This window comes from Haliotis rubra, unplaced genomic scaffold (genome assembly GCF_003918875.1).
Source record: "Haliotis rubra isolate DU_JTF1 unplaced genomic scaffold, ASM391887v1 Scf62, whole genome shotgun sequence".
Taxonomy (NCBI): domain Eukaryota; kingdom Metazoa; phylum Mollusca; class Gastropoda; order Lepetellida; family Haliotidae; genus Haliotis; species Haliotis rubra.
In genome coordinates this window covers 2,788,310-2,809,156 of record NW_025767324.1, presented here as the reverse complement: position 1 = coordinate 2,809,156, position 20,847 = coordinate 2,788,310, and the positions used below count along the sequence as shown (strand labels likewise).

Below are 20,847 nucleotides of genomic sequence, written 5' to 3'. Positions count from 1 at the left end.
TTACCTTCACTTTAATAGATGCTGCCACTAACGCCACATCTCTATCTACTGCTGCTCCTACTACCGTACCTCCTAATGCTGCAACTACCACATCCCCTACTACTACACGGGTGACCCATGAAGATACGAGTTAAAAGTGGTCTCCAGTAACCCATGCTTGTCATAAGAGGCGACTAACGGGATCGAGTGGTCAGACTCGCTGACTTGGTTGACACATTTCATCGTATCCCAAATTGCGTAGTATAACGATGCTCATGATGTTGATGACTGGATTGTCGTGTCCAGACTCGATTATTTACAGACCACCGCCATATAGCTGGGATATTGCTGAGTGCGGCGTAAAACTAAACTCACTCACTACTACCACATCCCATACTACTACACAGGTATATGTTCTACAAAGCGGTCCAAGCCCTACCACCTTGTAAGTGTATGCTAAAGTATGGGAGTGAGATCACCTTCGCATAGACCAACATCTAGTCACTGAAATGATCATAATTTACAGAAGGAAATGTTTTTCTATGTTATACTCATAGAATATAATAAAAGGGGGCCTATGGATGATATTCAGAAACTGAATCTGTAGTAATCCAGACTTGTCACATATTCCAGACCTTTGCTTTCCGATCGTTTTGTGGGACAAGACCCCAATAATAAAAGACAGGCAAACTTAGATTGTTTGTTCTATATTTTATAATTTCTTCTTTTACAGAACTTTGGTCACTGCGACCTCATGGATTATGCCTTTCGTGATTGTAAGTGTGATAACGCGACCTAAACATATAGATAGTACCTATGTAGATACTATATAGATATGGTTATCATGTATGTCATGTATGAACGATGCTGAAGAGTGTATAAACTGACATATACAACATACGGTTGCTATCGACAGTGAGATAATAACATGATACGGTGAAACAGGAGATTACCGTAGTTGCCCACCAGTACCGACTTACATTGGTTTAGCCCACCGAGATATAATGCCGCAGTTTAACATGAACCCCATCAATGTAAACTGTTTCGTTTGGAACAACGTCTGGATTAACCAGGTTTCATTGTTTATGAGTTTGGGTGCCTCCTCTGGAACAGTGTCATGGGAATTCTGTGTTAGACCAATCTCCCAAAACCTGTACTGGTCCACCAAAACATGCCACCTGATATACAGGGGTAACTTGGTTTATTGAATAGCATGGCAACCTGACCACGCTGATAGTTGTTCATAATATCAACCACCAGGTCCAATCAACGTCAATCATCGCCGTCATATAATTTGAATAAACCCATGAAGAATTGGTCTTCTGTAACCCATGCTTGTCGTAAGAGGCGACTAACAGGATGGGGTGGTCAGGCTCACAGACTTGGTTGACATATATCATCATATCCCAATTTCGTATATTGATGCTCATGCTGTTGATCACTGGATTGTCCAGCGCAGACTCGATTATTTACAGACAGCCACCATATAGCTGGAATATTGCTGAGTTTGTGTATAACTAAACTCACTCACTCACTATAATTTGTGTATAACTGAAGGAAGTGTTAAACAACAAAGACAAACAACCTATCCTATAATGTTGGTATTTCTCCACAGTCTGTATCGATACCAAGACGTGTCTGGGAGGTAACGCCTCCATGATCCCAGCTTACCACCAGTACACCCAGGGAATAACATCTGCCTTCTTCATCGCTTATCTCCAGGGCTTCTCCCAAACCATCAACTACGTCATCGACCAGACAAAGATACCACTACCTCTTGATGAGTTTAAATATAACATGTCAGCGCCATCTTATAAACACTGGCATCTACCATAGGACAGACTGCTTTTTATCCCCTTTGTCTTTCCATAACATGCATTTCAAGTGAAAAAACATGACAAGATAAAAAAATAAGACATTATCTATCGAAACTCGTGACACTTGCCTGAGTCACCTGACCAATGTTGTGCAACGTGCAATGCGTTATCTGTGTGATACAATGCACACTGTCGATAAACCGATAAACAGTCTTTGGTCTGGATAGCAAACATGAAGTCAACCGCTCTGATCCTCGTGTGCGTCACCATCGCTACAGGTGAGATATTCGAAATGTGCTATTAATCCGATTACTCAGTAAGGTCAGTGGTCGAAGTAAAAATTATAATGTTTGATTTAAGAACATTTACGAAGCATTGGATTGGGTGAAATTAATAAACAAGGAGATGAAAACGTCAAAGACGCTTTTCTCTCGAAATTGACCAGATACTCTTTACATTATTCATATTTTAAAAAATGAAGTTAATTAACATTGTCTTAAGATTTTGAATGTAAGTAACTTTTTGGTTGACGGATTCCTTCGTTTCATTGTGTAGTGATACGTGTAGTTTTTACGGAATATTTAACACAACCGAACGTGACATTCTTTATTAATTGATATTGGTCAACATGCGGACTCGATGACATGAGTGAGTGAGTTTAATTTTACGCCGCTTTTAGAAATATTCCAGCAATATCATGGCGGGGGACACCAGAAATGGGCTTCACACATTGTACCCATGTGTGAAATCGAACCCGAGCCTTCGGCGTGACGAGCGAACGCTTTAACCACTAGGCTACCCCACCGCCCCTCATAATATGAAAAGGGTTACCCAGTTGGAGTTATGTGCCGTATGTGGGCCAGGATACTGTGATGTTGTGTTCGAATCCACTTTTCGCCAGATTATGAACCAAACTGTAAAACTGCTTTTTTCTTAAAATCATCAGCAGTTTCATTTCACACTGAACTAAATCTTCATAATATGGCTGTAATACGGCGTAAAGCACAATTTACTCATCAACAAACGACCATTATTAAGTCTGGTCACGAGTATATTACTGAATGCACTGCAGGCCTGTTTGTCGACCACGGTGATCCATACAAATCCGGCACGTTGACAACGGGGAAAGTCGTCGTTACCGTCCTCGAAGACAAGAGCCCCCTGCATGCCGTCGCCTACTACCCTAACGTCACCGGGGACTACGGCGTTGTCTTCTTTATCCCGGGACTGGACGGTGTCATTCTCAGCGAGTTCTACTCCGAGTGTCTCACTGCAATAGCTCAGCATGGGTAGGTCAAGTCAGTCTCGAAACTCTGTATTAAACTCAGCATGGGCAGGTGAGACCACGTCAAAACCATAGTTCAGCATGGGTAGGTCAAGTCCGGCTCGAAATTCTGTAGCTCAGCATGGGTAGGTGATACCACATACGTCAACACCATAGCTCAGCATGGGTAGGTCAAGTCCAACTCGAAACTCTGTAGCTCAGCAAGGGTTGGTGATACCACGTACGTCAACACCATAGCTCAGCATGGGTAGGTCAAGTCCACCTCGAAACTCTGTAGCTCAGCATGGGTAGGTGATATGAAGTATCTCAAAACTGCATATCAAAGGGGATAGGTGCTGTCAGGTATCTGAACACTGTACCTCAACATGGGTAGGTGATATCAAATGTCTCAACTAGGGCTGTTAGGTGATATCAATTATCTCAACTCTTAAACTCAACATAGGAGAACTCTACTATCATAACACTGTACCTTAACTTAGGCTGTGATATCCAGTACCTTAGTTATGTTGCTCAACATGGGTCAAGACGTGATAAGGTAATTCTACGACGATGTTGTATTGGCCATAGTCAGTTTACTCATGACTATTGATGGAGATGGACCTCCTATGTGTGTCACTTGCGATGAAGCGTTCACCATCAAGCATATACTGCTTGACTGTGTGGACGTTTCAAATGCAAGGGATTCACATTACCAAGCGATAAATCTGAAAGATCTGTTTCCCGCTTGAGCGGGCATCTCATTGTGAACTACCTAAGGGAAGTTGACCTGTATCATAAATTGTAACTATGTAATGTGAATGACGGATTGCATGTTTTTTAAAAATAAATTGTGCTATGACGTTGTCTGTTGGCAAATAGTAATGCCATGAACAAATATGTTATTTTTAAAAACCCAGCTCCTTTAAGCTTTGTACTTAAAATGACCATGTGTACAGACTTGGTCTCGTCGCTATATGGCTGAAGTAATGCCGATGTGACGTAACACTCAACTCAACTCAGTATGGGTAGGTGTTGTTGAGTATCAACTTGAGTAGGTAATATTCAATATGTCAACTACGACATCCCTGAATTATCCTCAGAACGTGGTAATTTTGGAATTGTTTCAATATTCTATTCCCCAATGTTTGTAGATTCGTCGTGGTCGCTAGTGACTACATTTTTCCTGCGCTTGATAACCCGACCGGTTACCACATGAACAAAGAGAAACTTGGCTTCATCGCTGACAAGTACATGGAGCAGTTTTACTGGGTAAGTATCAGTCTGGTCGTCGTTTGCTCGTGCCAGGTGAAAGTGGCTCCATATTGTATCCATTGCAACAAGGATTGGTTTCACAGATTGAATCGAACCCGTGTCTTCGGCGAACCCACTGTCTGCTAGACATGGCATTCTAGCGGGAACACCACAGTTAACAAATGGGGCGGTGGGGTAGTTCAGTGGTTGAAGGGTTCGCTCCTCACTCCGACAACCGAGTTCGATTCCCCACATGGGTACATTGTGTGAAGCCCATTCCTGATGTCCCCCGCCGTGATATTGCTAAAAGCGGCATAAAACCCAACTCATTCACTCACTCAGTGAACAAATCAACACAGCCTTTAGGGGCATCCTTCATGCTGTCAGGTTACATTGGGATCGGGTTGTCAGACTCGCTGACTTGGTTGATGCAGTTTATTATATTCCAATTACGTAGATCGAAGATCATTATATCAATCGCTACATTGCCTATTCCAGACTCGACAGATTAAAACACCATGGTAAAATCCTATCCGGGTTAGAATTGGGGGCCGTTGTACAAAGCAACCTTAGCGCTTCGCCAGTCGTAAGTCTATGTTAAGGTATGGGAGTTACGATCACCTTAGAGCAAAGATCGCTTTGTACAATGGCACCCTGATCTTTAGCAACCCATGTTTGTCGTTAATGATATCAATCACTGGATTATCCGGTCCAGATTCATTCACTTAAGGACGCTGCCATGCGCAAGGTTAACACGTCTCTCAACTTCAATTTGAAAGCGCGGCAGGGCTTCAACATTAAATTGTCGTAAAAAGCAACCAAAATGGATCTGTTGTGTGCATAGGAACCCGTTATCGGCATGTAGGTTAAACATAGACCATAGATCTACACGCACGTCACATATATAAATAGAGTAAAGGAGCAGCAGCTGCCATCTTGGATTGCCGGGCCGAGATCGACTCGTTCCGATTTCAGGCCGAAATGTACTCTAAGAATTCGGTGACATTCCAAACCATACACACGTACCTCTCAATTATACATTTCCCCACACAACCTGTCTGGTTTCCACGACATGTCACCCGTTTTATTAACTGTAATACGTCCTCAAACTCGCAAATCGAACCAAACTACCTCTGGGGTGAACGTTACCCCGCACTCGCTGCCTCTCGAGCGATCTGATTGGTCCGCTGAGCGGAAGTATTTTTAGTATCGGTACACAAACAAGACGGCATGGTTTGAGGGCGAAAGTTGTTGTTGAGCGGATTAGCTATGACCAATCAGATCGCTCGAGAGGCAGCGAGTGCGGGGTAACGTTCACCCCGGACGTAGTTTGCTTCGATTTGCGAGTTTGAGGACGTATTACAGTTAATAAAACGGGTGACATGTCGTGGAAACCAGACAGGATGTGTGGGGAAATGTATAATTGAGAGGTACGTGTGTATGGTTTGGAATGTCACCGAATCCTTAGCGTACATTTCGGCCTGAAATCGGAACGAGTCCATCTCGGCCCGGCAATCCAAGATGGCAGCTGCTGCTCCTTTACTCTATTTATATATGTGACGTGCGTGTAGATCTATGGTCTATGTTTAACCTACATGCCGATAACGGGTTCCTGTGGATGTGTGGCTGGTGACTTGGTTAACTCCGCATTTCTTATCGATGGGGAGGTGGGGTAGCCTAGTGGTTAAAGCATTCGCTCGTCACGCCGAAGACCCGGGTTCGAATCCCCCCATGGGTATAATGTGTGAAGCTCATTTCTGGTGTCCCTCGACGTGATATTGCTGAAATATTGCTAAAGGCGGCATAAAACCATACTCACCCACTCTTATTGTAAGTCGTTCGATTGATTACAGGCCACGGTGAGAGTGTGAACGATGCAGTAATGCTAAATTAAAGGCGCGTCAGCAATACTGCGCATATACTTTCAGCTGAAGTCCAACCTGCAGAGGTTAATCCAAGCCGTAACACCGGGCGTGATTAGCAGTTGGGACCACGTCGCGCTTCTCAGTCACTCTGCCGGGGCCGACGCTTTGTTGAAGATGACGGAGAGAAACCATACCTTGTTCCAGGTACGGCATTTATGTCTAAACTATGGTATCCTAGAAGGGCCATTGTCGCACTTTGCTTAGTTTTGACACTGTTTGCTTGTTTTTGCGACTAGGCGACAGCGCGATAATGTCCCTTTTAGAACTTCATGTACCAAACGGCTGTTGACGTTTGTGGCTGAGTTTCTTCCCTTCGTGGAACAATGACATCAGGTTACATCGGGATCGGGTGGTCAGGCTCGCTGATTTGGTTGATGCATGTTATTTTATTCCAGTTGCGTATAGATCGATGTGCATGATGTCAATCACTAGATTGCCTTTTCCAGACTCGACAAATGAAAACACCGAGGTAAAAGCCCTAATGGACCCGTGAAGATCTTGCGAAACTGAACTGACAAAACCTAGTTTTGACACTTTTTGCTAGTTATTGTGAGGACGACGGTATGGCAACGCATCAATGCCCCTTTTAGGATTCCAATACAAAGTCGTACTACATATAAAACACCATGACTGACTTAACTAATGCATATCCTCGTATTTCAATTCGGTAGATAGATGTTAGTGATATCAATCACGGGATTGTCTGGTCCAAACTCGATTATTAACAAACCGACCTCATATAGATAGAATACTGCAGGGTGCAGCGTGAAACAACAAATATAACTGAAATATGTTCTAGTGTTGCTTGTTTGGTTGTAATTGTTCGGTGTGAACCATTGTTTCAGGCTGTCGTGTTTTGGGAACCCTTCAGTTATCAGTTCACGACAAAGACCAACTATTCCCTCCCAGCTCTCATCACGGGGACGCAGCTGTCCACGAAGAAAGCGATCATCGTCCCATGCATCATCCCTGGTTTCGGCTACAACCACTTCTACGACATGTGGGGGGAACCTCCTAAAGTGCTCGTGGACGCCAAGGTGAATAAGCTCAACTTACCTTCACTTTAATAGATGCTGCCACTAACGCCACATCTCCATCTACTGTTGCTCCTACTACCGTACCTCCTAATGCTGCTACTACCACACACCCCAAATTGCGTAGTATAACGATACTCATGATGTTGATGACTGGATTGTCGTGTCCAGACTCGATTATTTACAGACCACCGCAATATAGCTGGGATATTGCTGAGTGCGGCGTAAAACTAAACTCACTCACTACTACCACACCCCCTACTACTACACAGGTATCTGTTCTACAAAGCGGTCCAAGCCCTACGACCTTGTAAGTGTATGCTAAAGTATGGGAGTGAGATCACCTTCGCATAGACCAACATTTAGTCACTGAAATGAACATATACTCTCCCAAAAATAGAAACGCATATAGGAATTTCAACTGTATTTTTATGTTTATTTTGAAACATCTTGTAGGCTTTATGAGTTAATGAAATATAGCGAAATTGCACACTGGGAATGCAGACTTATCCGTCTTTGGCACCAACTCGAGGAAAGTCAGTTTGAGTGTCACATGGAGACGTGTGGTGGCGCTGAAGTCAATACCTCGTGTGACCACCGTGGGCATCAAGAACTGCACGGCATCGCCTCGGCATCGAACGAATAAGTCTCAGAATCTCGTGTTGCCCAATCGCAGCCCACTCTGCCTGTAGTGCCTGTGCGAGTTGCTGAAGTGTCTGGGGCTGAGGGTTACGGCGTCGCACCGTCTGTCCAGGGCATCCCACACATGTTCGATCGGGTTTAAGTCCGGTGATCTTGAGGGCCAGGGGAGCACATTGATGTTGTGGGTCTGGAGGAAGTCTCTAGTGTGGGTGCTGTGTGGGGCCTGGCATTGTCCTGTTGAAACAACTCCCTCTGCAGCGATCAATGATTGGAAGGAGGTGTGGGCGTAGGATTTCGTCACCAAATCACCAAATCACTTCTCCTACGACAGGTGATCGCTCCCCACATCATAACACTTCCCCGGCCGAATCTGTCAACTTGGGGAACGCAAGCGTCGGCGAAACGTTCACGTCGACGTCTGTACACCGGCATTCTTCCATCGCGTCGTTCCAACAAAAAATCGTGATTCATCACTGAACCAGATTCTACGCCAATTCGGTAGGTTCCAGGCCTGAACGTTGGTGCACCATTAAACTCGATGTCGACGATGTTGTTGTCGAAGCACAGGGCCAAAATAAGGTCTTCTGGCATGTAAACCAGCCTCTGTCAACCTGTTCCTGACGGTCTGTGCAGAAAGCCTCCTCAATCCGGGTATTTCTCGAGCGGTACTGGTCGCCGTAGCTGTTCGATGACGCAGGTGATGTACCCGGATGTAGCGATCCTTTGCCGCAGTGGTCGCTCGAGGTCGCCCACTACGAGGGGCATCTGCTACCGCATTCTGCCGGCGATATCTCTATCAGAGCCGAGAAATGGTGCTTTGGTGAACATTGATGCGTCGGGTAACTGCACATTGAGACTGGCCAGCTTCTAGCAAACCAATGGCGATATGACGGTTGGCTTCACTTAGACATGGCATTTTGCGTTCGTCAACAATATTCCAAATACAGTGAATAATCGACAGACAGCGATCAACCTTTTATACCCATCATTGAGACTATCTGATCCCCAACTTTCACGTGCATTGCATGTGAATTGTGTATTCTTTGGCGCTACACGCCGAAATTGACAATCATGCTGTTAAATACGGGTATTTTACGGATGGTGCGTTTTGTTGTGATGTTTCAAAACATAAACACCATAGGACTCATAAACAGAGCAAAACCTTTTGTAAAATGAATCACGTTTTAATTCATTGCTACATGAAATTGCTATTTTCATGATGCGTTTCTTTTTTGGGAGAGTATATTTTACAGAAGAAAATGTTTTTCTATATTATGCTAATAGAATATAATAAAAAGGGGGCCTATGGATGATTTTCAGAAACTGAATCTGTAGTAATCCAGACTTGTCACATATTCCAGACCTTTGCTTTCCGATCATTTTGTGGGACAGGACCCCAATAATAAAAGACAGGCAAACTTAGATTGTTTGTTCTATATTTTATAATTTCTTCTTTTACAGAACTTTGGTCACTGCGACCTCATGGATTATGCCTTTCGTGATTGTAAGTGTGATAACGCGACCTAAACATATAGATAGTACCTATGTAGATACTATAGATATGGTTATCATGTATGTCATGTATGAACGATGCTGAAGAGTGTATAAACTGACATATACAACATACGGTTGCTATCGACAGTGAGATAATAACATGATAAGGTGAAACAGGAGATTACCGTAGTTGCCCACCAGTACCGACTTACATTGGTTTAGCCCACCGAGATATAATGCCGCAGTTTAACATGAACCCCATCAATGTAAACTGTTTCGTTTGGAACAACGTCTGGATTAACCAGGTTTCATTGTTTATGAGTTTGGGTGCCTCCTCTGGAACAGTGTCATGGGAATTCTGTGTTAGACCAATCTCCCAAAACCTGTACTGGTCCACCAAAACATGCCACCTGATATACAGGGGTAACTTGGTTTATTGAATAGCATGGCAACCTGACCACGCTGATAGTTGTTCATAGTATCAACCACCAGGTCCAATCAATGTCAATCATCGCCGTCATATAATTTGAATAAACCTGTAACCCATGCTTGAAGAATTGGTCTTCTTGTGAACCCCCAATTTCTTGTCGCTGTTGATCACTGGATTGTCCAGCGCAGACTAACAGGATGGGGCTGGAATATTGCTGAGTCGGTGTAAACTAAACTCTCTCACTCACTATAATTTGAGTACTTGAAGGAAATGTGACATATATCATCATATCCCACAGTTCGTATATTGATGCCTCCATGCTGTTGATCACTGCCTTCCTCGTCGCTTATTCCAGGGCTTCCAGCGCAGACCAGACGATTATTTACAGTTTACATAACCGCCATATCAGCTGGAATATTGACTGAGTTGGTGTAAACATGCTAAACTCTCTCACTTGTCATTGATGTATAATTTGATACTGTATAACTGGAAGGAAATGTTAAACAACAATTTGAGACAAACAACCTATCCTATAATGTTGGTATTTCTCCACAGTCTGTATCGATACCAAGACGTGTCTGGGAGGTAACGCCTCCATGATCCCAGCTTACCACCAGTACACCCAGGGAATAACATCTGCCTTCCTCATCGTTTATCTCCAGGGCTTCTCCCAAACCATCAACTACGTCATCGACCAGACAAAGATACCACTACCTCTTGATGAGTTTAAATATAACATGTCAGCGCCATCCTATCAACACTGGCATCTACCATAGGACAGACTGCTCTTTATCCCATTTGTCTTTCCATAACATGCATTTCAAGTGAAAAAAAACGACGAGATACAAAAATAAGACATTGTCTATTGATGTATGTATGAATGTGTATACTGTGTTCATTAAGAAAGTCTTTTTGTAAATATATAAATACACTATTGATATGTATAAGTGTTTTAGCGTATATTTTCCACTTGGGGTCAATTATTGTATCCTGACAAAGGGTAACATTTATTAAAAATGGTTCATGAATATGTTACTGATACAGTTGGAATAATTGTGAAAGCACTCAAACACCTACTGCTATTGTATATGGCGAGTGTGGAAGATATCCTCTCTTTATAAACGCATTGTGTAAAACTTTAAAATATTGGTTAAAGGTTATTCATATGCATCAAAATAGAACTCCTTTGAAAGTGTACAAAATGCAAATGTATTACGATAATTGTGGATATAAGACATATGCGAGAAATACTTTTCTCACATGGATTTGGTTACGTCTGGATGTCTCAGACAGTTGGTGATGCAGCTTCATTCAAGACTGTTGCAATCAATATGTTTTTTCAATCATGGAATTGTACATTGAATAAAAGTTCAAGATACCGTATTTACCGAGAGTTTAAATAATGTTGAGTTTGCAACTCGTAATTGTCCATTGTGTAAGCTGGGTGTAGAAGATGAGTATCATTTTATTTTTATATGTACTGAATATAACTCCCTTAGATTAAAATACTTGCCATATGTATATCAGAAACAACCAAACTACTATAAATTTTAGTCCCTGTTATCAACCAAAAATCAAACACTTTTAAGAAATTTATGTAAATATATCTTTCATGCTTATAAAATCAGAGCAATCAAACTCAATAAATGTTCTTTAAACCACAGATTTGTCCATTTTAAATGTTTATAAAGGTGTGTATATATGTTTATATTAAATATTATATTTATACTGACAAGAAATCTATTTGAACAAATAACACGTGTATTAATGATAAGTATGCCCTTTAAAGTGTATCTATATTTGTAAACAAATGTATGTATGATGTATATGGGCCTGTGGCCTACATACGGAATAAAATACTTGACTTGACTAACTGAAAGAGTGTGTGTGGGAGTGAGTGAGTGTGTGGAGTGAGAGTGAATGAGTATTTAGTTTTATGCGGTTTTAGTAATATTCCTACAATATCATAGTGGAGGACACCAGAAATGGGCTTCACACATTGTACCCATGTGGGGAATCAAACCTGGGTCTTTGGCGTGAAGAGCGAACTCTTTAACCACTGGGCTACCCCACCGCCGCTCTCACTGAAAACAAGAAGCAGAGTGATGGTGTAGTTGTTTTATTGACTACCTTTCCTTACTATCAGAGTAAGCATCATTACAATTATGCAGACAATTACAGAGTGATCACTTCAGCATCACAGCAACATGGCCAGGCATATGGTCACTTGAACCATGTATGCTGAGACTGAACATGGATTGTATTCTTTCTGACATGACAGACTAATAAATCAACACATTGCCATTGCAAATCCAAAATACAACTACCCAGATGCTTTAATATACATTTTCTAAAATTTATCATGCACTGCATATGTCGTCTGGGTGCAGAATAGCACTGCAGCTATCGCAAAGTAGTCTTACAGCATAGGAGTGATAGCACTATTATTACTTTCTGCATGTAGGTCCTATGAGGCAAGCACAACAGTTTATCCTGAAAATATAAGCACCTGTTTAAAGGGTTCTTTCATTCGACTTAAGATCTGGGTTCACTCCTCACATAGGTAAATCATACGAAGACTATTCTTGGTGTCCCCTAGTTCTTGAAAATTTCTAAAACCGTTATTGCTCTACAGTTCAAACAAAAGAATTTTCAAGTGTTTTGAACCTCTTTTCACACTCCCACTAACTCACTAACAGGTAACATTAGTGTGTCAAACTTAAATGGAACAATTTTCATAAATATCCCGGATCTATTCGAAAATGCAGGAAGTTCGGAAGTTACGTCACCACTCTCATCCCTCCTATAGCTAACAAAGCACAGAATGTCTCTCGCTCACTAAAGCTTTTTGATTGGATAGCTATTTTCATCATTGTGCTGTCCGCCTGTCCGTCTGGCATTTCAGCTTATTTATCAAAACAAACTGGAAACATAATGTAGTGAATAGTCGTGGATAGTAATCAATATGGACATTAATTAATTCTTGAGCCCATAAGACCAGAGTAGAGATCACATGACACTTGCCTGAGTCACCTGACCAATGTTGTGCAACGTGCAATGCGTTATCTGTGTGATACAATGCATCGTGTCGATAAACCGATAAACAGTCTTTGCTCTCGATAGTAAACATGAAGTCAACTGATCCCCGTGTGCGTCACCATCGCTACAGGTGAGATATTCAAACTGTGCTATTAATCCGATTACTCAGTAAGGTCAGTGGTCGAAGTAAAAATTATAATGTTTGATTTAAAAACATTTACGAAGCATTGGATTGGGTGAAATTAATAAACAAGGAGATGAAAACGTCAAAGACGCTTTTCTTTCGAAATTGACCAGATACTTTTTACATTTTTCATATTTAAAAATTGAAGTTAATTAAGATGGTCTTAAGATTTTCAATGTAAGTAACTTTTTGGTTGACGGATTCCTTCGTTTCATTGTGTAGTGATACGTGTCGTTTTTACGGAATATTTAACACACCTGAACGTGACATTCTTTATTTATTGATATTGGTCAACATGCGGACTCGATGACATGAGTGAGTGAGTTTAGTTTTACGCCGCTTTTAGCAATATTCCAGCAATATCATGGCGGGGGACACCAGAAATGGGCTTCACACATTGTACACATGTGTGAAATCGAACCCGAGTCTTCGGCGTGACGAGCGAACGCTTTAACCACTAGGCTACCCCACCGCCCCTAATGATATGAAAAGGGTTACCCAGATGGAGTTATATGCCGTATTATGTGTTTTCGCCAGATTATGAACCAAACTGTAAACATGTTTTTTTTTATAAAATCATCAGCTGTTTCATTTCACACTGAACTAAATCTTCATAATATGGCTGAAATACGGCGTAAAGCACAATTCACTCATCAACAAACGACCATTATTAAGTCTGGTCACGAGTATATTACTGTATGCACTGCAGGCCTGTATGTCGACCACGGTGATCCATAAAAATCCGGCACGTTGACCACGGGGAAAGTCGTCGTCATCGTCCTCGAAGACAAGAGCCCCCTGCATGCCGTCGCCTACTACCCTAACGTCACCGGGGACTACGGCGTTGTCTTCTTTATCCCGGGACTGGACGGTGTCATTCTCAGCGCGTTCCACTCCGAGTGTCTCACTGCAATAGCTCAGCATGGGTAGGTCAAGTCAGTCTCGAAACTCTGTATTAAACTCAGCATGGGCAGGTGATACCACATACGTGAACACCATTGTTCAGCATGGGTAGGTCAAGTCCACCTCAAAACTCTGTAGCTCAGCATGGGTTGGTGATACCACGTAGCTCAGCGACGGCAGGTGAACACCATAGCTCAGCATGGGTCAGGTCAAGTCCACCTCGAAACTCTGTAGCTCAGCATGGCTGGTGATACCACGTACGTGAACACCATTGTTCAACATGGGTAGGTCAAGTCCACCTCGAAACTCTGTAGCTCAGCAAGGGTTGGTGATACCACGTACGTCAACATCATTGCTCAGCATGGGTTGGTGAAGTCCAACGCCTAAACTCTCTAACTGAGCATGGGTAGGTGCATTCTCTTCCCACAGAGGTTACTCCTGTCATATCTTCCTACGTAACCTCTGTTCTAATACGGGCCTTTCATGGTGTGAGCGTTCAAGACTCGTGATTGGAGGTAATCAGATTTAGTTGTGCAATCAGCGACGTTGTTTCAAAAGTGATCATTCGCAAGGCCTCGGTAATTTCCGTATACTTCGAGAAAACTAAACCTCTTCCCCTGCGCGATGCGCAAACGTTTCTTCTAGACAGAACACAGTCATGTTATGGCGGATCAGTGGCGTCTCCATCGCCCTCGTTGACAACGGACAAGCTAGCCATTAAACGTCTTGTATGTAACATCAACACAAGTTCCCGGCAGATGGGGGGATATTTGTGGCCTCACATTTGCTTGTGTTAGTCAAGTTGAATCTAAGTCGATGTAACACGTGTTCTGATTGGATAGAAAGAAGGGAGATAATTCGTGTTGCGATCTTTTGCCACTAGGGGATTTTACGAGAACCGGGAAATATGGCCGTATTAGAACAGGTTACGTAGGAAGATATGACAGGAGTAACCTCTGTGGGAAGAGAATGGGGTAGGTGATATGAAGTATCTCAAAATTGCATATCAAAGTACACAAAGAACACTGTACCTCAACATGGGTAGGTGATATCAATTATCTCAACTCTTAAGCTCAACATAGGAGAACTCAACTATCGTTACACTGTACCTTAACTTAGGCTGTGATATCCAGTACCTTAGTTATGTTGCTCAACATGGGTCAAGACGTGATAAGGTAATTCTACGACGATGTTGTATTGGCCATAGTCAGTTTACTCATGACTATTGATGGAGATGGACCTCCTATGTGTGTCACTTGCGATGAAGCGTTCACCATCATATGGTGGCTGATTAGAGCCATCGCTTTCTCGCCTTCAAATGCGGAGGCGAGAAAGCGAGAAAGCGATATCACGAGACGAGAAAGCGATAACATGAGACGAGAAAGGGATAACACGAGACGAGAAAGCGATAGCACGAGAAAAGCGATAGCCCTAATCAGCCACCATACCATCAAGCATATACTGCTTGACTGTGTGGACGTTTCAAATGCAAGTGATTCACATTACCAAGCGATAAATCTGAAAGATCTGTTTTCCCCTTGAGCGGGCATCTCATTAATGAACTACCCAAGGGAAGTTGACCTGTATCATAAAATTGTAACTATGTAATGTGAATGACGGATTGCATGTTTTTTAAACATTTTGTGCTATGACGTTGTCTGTTGGCCAATAATAATGCCATGAATAAATATGTTATGTTTAAAACCCAACTCATTTAAGCTTTGTACTTAAAATGTGTACAGACTTGGTCTGGTCGCTATATGGCTGAAGTAATGCCGATGTGACGTCACACTCAACTCAACTCAGTATGGGTAGGTGTTGTTGAGTATCAACTTGAGTAGGTAATATTCAATATGTCAACTACGACATCCCTGAGTTATCCTTAGAACGTCGTAATTTTGGAATTGTTTCAATATTCTATTCCCCAATGTTTGTAGCATATTCGTCGTGGTCGCATAAAACCCAACTCATTCACTCACTCAATGAACAAATCAACACAGCCTATAGGGGGCATCCTTCATGCTGTCAGGTTACATTGGGATCGGGTAGTCAGACTCGCTGACTTGGTTGATGCAGGTTATTTTATTCCAATTACGTAGATCGATGATCATTATATCAATCACTACATTGCCTATTCCAGACTCGACAAATTAAAACAGCATGGTAAAAATCCTATCCGGGTTAGAATTGGGGGCCGTTGTACAAAGCAACCTTAGCGCTTCGCCAGTCGTAAGTCAGTGTTAAGGTATGGGAGTTACGATCACCTTAGAGCAAAGATCGCTTTGTACAACGGCACCCTGATCTTTAGCAACCCATGTTTGTCGTTAATGATATCAATCACTGGATTATCCGGTCCAGATTCATTCACTTAAGGACGCTGCCTTGCGCAAGGTTAACACGTCACTCAACTTCAATTAGAAAGCGCGACAGGGCTGCAATCAACATTAGATTGTCGTCAAAAGCAACCAAGATGGATCTGTTGTGTGGCTGGTGACTTGGTTAACCGCGCATTTCTTATGGATGAGGAGGTGGGGTAGCCTAGTGGTTAAAGCATTCGCTCGTCACGCCGAAGGCCCGGGTTCGAATCCCCATGGGTATAATGTGTGAAGCTCATTTCTGGTGTCCCTCGTCCTGATATTGCTGAAATATTGTTAAAAGCGGCATAAAACCATACTCACCCACTCTTATTGTAAGTCGTTCGATTGATTACAGGCCACGGTGAGAGTGTGAACGATGCAATGATGATAAATGAAACGCCCGTCAGCAATACTGCGCATATACTTTCAGCTGAAGTCCAACCTGCAGAGGTTAATCCAAGCCGTAACACCGGGCGTGAATAGCAGTTGGGACCACGTCGGGCTTCTCAGTCACTCTGCCGGGGCCGACGCTTTGTTGAAGATGACGGAGAGAAACCATACCTTGTTCCTGGTACGGCATTTATGTCTAAACTATGGTATCCTAGAAGGGCTATTGTCGCGCTTTGCTTAGTTTTGACACTGTTTGCTTGTTTTTGCGACTAGGCGACAGCGCGATAATGTCCCTTTTAGAATTTCATGTACCAAACGGCTGTTGGCGTTTGTGGCTGAGTTTCTTCCGTTCGTGGAACAATGACATCAGGTTACATCGGGATCGGGTGGTCAGGCTCGCTGATTTGGTTGATGCATGTTATTTTATTCCAGTTGCGTATAGATCGATGTGCATGATGTCAATCACTAGATGGCCTTTTTCCAGACTCGACAAATGAAAACACCAAGGTAAAAGCCCTCATAGACTCGTGAAGATCTTGCGAAACTGAACTGACAAAACCTAGTTTTGACACGTTTTGCTAGTTTTTGTGAGGACGACGGTATGGCAACGCATCAATGCCCCTTTTAGGATTCCAATACAAAGTCGTACTACATATAAAACACCATGACTGACTTAACTAATGCATATCCTCGTATTTCAATTCGGTACATAGATGCTAGTGATATCAATCACGGGATTGTCTGGTCCAAACTCGATTATTAACAAACCGACCTCCTTATAGATAGAATACTGCAGGGTGCAGCGTGAAACAACAAATATAACTGAAATATGTTCTAGTGTTGCTTGTTTGGTTGTAATTTGTTCGGTGTGAACCATTGTTCTCAGGCTGTCGTGTTTTGGGAACCCTTCAGTTATCAGTTCACGACAAAGACCAACTACTCCCTCCCAGCTCTCATCACGGGGACGCAGCTGTCCACGAAGAGGCGATCATCGTCCCATGCATCATTGCTGGTTTCGGCTACAACCACTTCTACAACATGTGGGGAACCTCTTAAAGTGCTCGTGGACGCCAAGGTGAATAATTTCAACTTACCTTCACTTTAATAGATGCTGCCACTAACGCCACATCTCTATCTACTGCTGCTCCTACTACCGTACCTCCTAATGCTGCTACTACCACACCCCCTACTACTACACGGGTGACCCATGAAGATACGAGTTAAAAGTGGTCTCCAGTAACCCATGCTTGTCATGAGAGGCGACTTACGGGATCGAGTGGTCAGACTCGTTGACTTGGTTGACACATTTCATCGTATCCCAAATTGCGTAGTATAACGATGCTCATGATGTTGATGACTGGATTGTCGTGTCCAGACTCGATTTTATTTACAGACCACCGCCATATAGCTGGGATATTGCTGAGTGCGGCGTAAAACTAAACTCACTCACTACTACCACACCCCCTACTACTACACAGGTATCTGTTCTACAAAGCGGTCCAAGCCCTACGACCTTGTAAGTGTATGCTAAAGTATGGGAGTGAGATTACCTTCGCATAGACCAACATCTAGTCACTGAAATGAACATATACTCTCCCAAAAATAGAAACGCATATAGGAATTTCAGCTGTATTTTTATGTTTATTTTGAAACATCTTGTAGGCTTTATGAGTTAATGAAATATAGCGAAATTGCACACTGGGAATACAGACTTATCCGTCTTTGGCACCAACTCGAGGAAAGTCAGTTTGAGTGTCACATGGAGACGTGTGGTGGCGCTGAAGTCAATACCTCGTGTGACCACCGTGGGCATCAAGAACTGCACGGCATCGCCTCGGCATCGAACGAATAAGTCTCAGAATCTCGTGTTGCCCAATCGCAGCCCACTCTGCCTGTAGTGCCTGTGCGAGTTGCTGAAGTGTCTGGGGCTGAGGGTTACGGCGTCGCACCGTCTGTCCAGGGCATCCCACACATGTTCGATCGGGTTTAAGTCCGGTGATCTTGAGGGCCAGGGGGAGCACATTGATGTTGTGGGTCTGGAGGAAGTCTCTAGTGTGACGTGCTGTGTGGGGCCTGGCATTGTCCTGTTGAAACAACTCCCTCTGCAGCGATCAATGATTGGAAGGAGGTGTGGGCGTAGGATTTCGTCACAGTACCGTTGAGCTGTCAGGTTGCCCTGGATCATCACCAAATCACTTCTCCTACGGCAGGTGATCGCTCCCCACATCATAACACTTCCCCGGCCGAATCTGTCCACCTGGGGAACGCAAGCGTCGGCGAAACGTTCACGTCGACGTCTGTACACCCGCATTCTTCCATCGCGTCGTTCCAATGAAATCGTGATTCATCACTGAACCAGATGTAGCGATCCTTTGCCGCAGTGGTCAGCTCGAGGTCGCCCCACTACGAGGGGCATCTGCTACCGCATTCTGCCGGCGATATCTCTACCAGAGCCGTGAAATGGTGCTTTGGTGAACATTCATGCGTCGGGCAACTGCACGTTGAGACTGGCCAGCTTCAAGCAAACCAATGGCGATATGACGGTTGGCTTCCACTTAGACGTGGCATTTTGCGTTCGTCAACAATATTCCAAATACAGTGAATAATCGACAGACTGGCGATCAACCTTTTATACCCATCATTGAGACTATCTGATCCCCAACTTTCACGTGCATTGCATGTGAATTGTGTATTCTTTGGCGCTACACGCCGAGAAATTGACAATCATGCTGTTAAATGCGGGTATTTTACGGATGGTGCGTTTTGTTGTGATGTTTCAAAACATAAACACCATAGGACTCCATAAACAGAGCAAAACCTTTTGTAAAATGAATCACGTTTAAATTCATTGCTACATGAAATTGCGATTTTCTTTTCTATGTTATACTCATCATAGAATATAATAAAAAGGGGCCTATGGATGATTTTCAAGAAACTGAATCTGTAGTAATCCAGACTTGTCACATATTCCAGACCTTTGCTTTCCGATCGTTTTGTGGGACAGGACCCCAATAATAAAAGATAGGCAAACTTAGATTGTTTGTTCTATATTTTATAATTTCTTCTTTTCCAGAACTTTGGTCACTGCGACCTCATGGATTATGCCTTTGTGATTGTAAGTGTGATAACGCGACCTAAACATATAGATAGTACCTTCACTTTAATAGATGCTGCCACTAACGCCACATCTCTATACTACTGCTTTCTACCAGTTGAATTGGAAAATGTACTGGTAGAATCTCCTGATTCAACCAATCGGTGAATCTCCGATTCAACCAGTAGAGACTACAACTACAATCTCTACTAGTAGGATCGGAGATTCTACCAGTGAGACTCCGATCGCAGTCTCTACTGGTAGAGAGACTCGATCGCAATCTCTACTGCTAGAATCTCGGATTCTACCAGATTGCAGTCTCTACCCTGACATATATATTTACAAAAAGACTTTCTTAATGAACACAGTATACACATTCATACATACATCAATAGACAATGTCTTATTTTCTTATCTTGTCATTGTTTTTTCACTTGAAATGCATGTTATGGAAAGACAAAGAGGATAAAAGCAGTCTGTCCTATGGTAGATGCCAGTGTTTATAGGATGGCGCTGACATGTTATATTTAAACTCATCAAGAGGTAGTGGTATCTTTGTCTGGTCGATGACGTAGTTGATGGTTTGGGAGAAGCCCTGGAGATAAACGATGAGGAAGGCAGATGTTATTCCTGGGTGTACTGGTGGTAAGCTGGGATCATGGAGGCGTTACCTCCCAGACACGTCTTGGTTTCGATACAGACTGTGGAGAAATACCAACATTATAGGATAGGTTGTTTGTTCCCTGTTGTTTTAACACTTCCTTCAGTTATACTCAAATTATAGTGAGTGAGTGATTTTAGTTTATACGCACTCAGCAATATTCCAGCTATATGGCGGCTGTCTGTAAATAATCGAGTCCGCGCTGGACAATCCAGGTGATCAACAGCATGAGCATCAATATACAAAATTGGTATATGATGATATATGTCAACCAAGTCTGTGAGCCTGACCACCCCATCCTGTTAGTCGCCTCTTACGACAAGCATGGGTTACAGAAGACCAATTCTTCATGGGTTTATTCAAATTATATGACCGTGATGATT

General features: G+C 42.9%; 2 protein-coding genes across 15 annotated transcripts in view; one reads left to right on the top strand and one right to left on the bottom strand.

Moving 5' to 3' along the window:
* LOC124256193 (prenylcysteine oxidase-like) overlaps nucleotides 1-20,847 on the bottom strand; it is a 98,434-nt gene that overhangs the window by 42,563 nt on the left and 35,024 nt on the right. The window lies entirely within an intron of this gene.
* Nucleotides 2,000-11,410, top strand: LOC124256195 (chlorophyllase-2-like). The gene is made up of 7 exons (XM_046690176.1): nucleotides 2,000-2,074; nucleotides 2,869-3,085; nucleotides 4,212-4,329; nucleotides 6,240-6,380; nucleotides 7,082-7,273; nucleotides 9,374-9,416; nucleotides 10,392-11,410. The coding sequence occupies exons 1-7, from the start codon at nucleotides 2,029-2,031 to the stop codon at nucleotides 10,610-10,612; spliced, it is 978 nt and encodes a 325-aa protein (XP_046546132.1). The 5' UTR covers nucleotides 2,000-2,028; the 3' UTR covers nucleotides 10,613-11,410.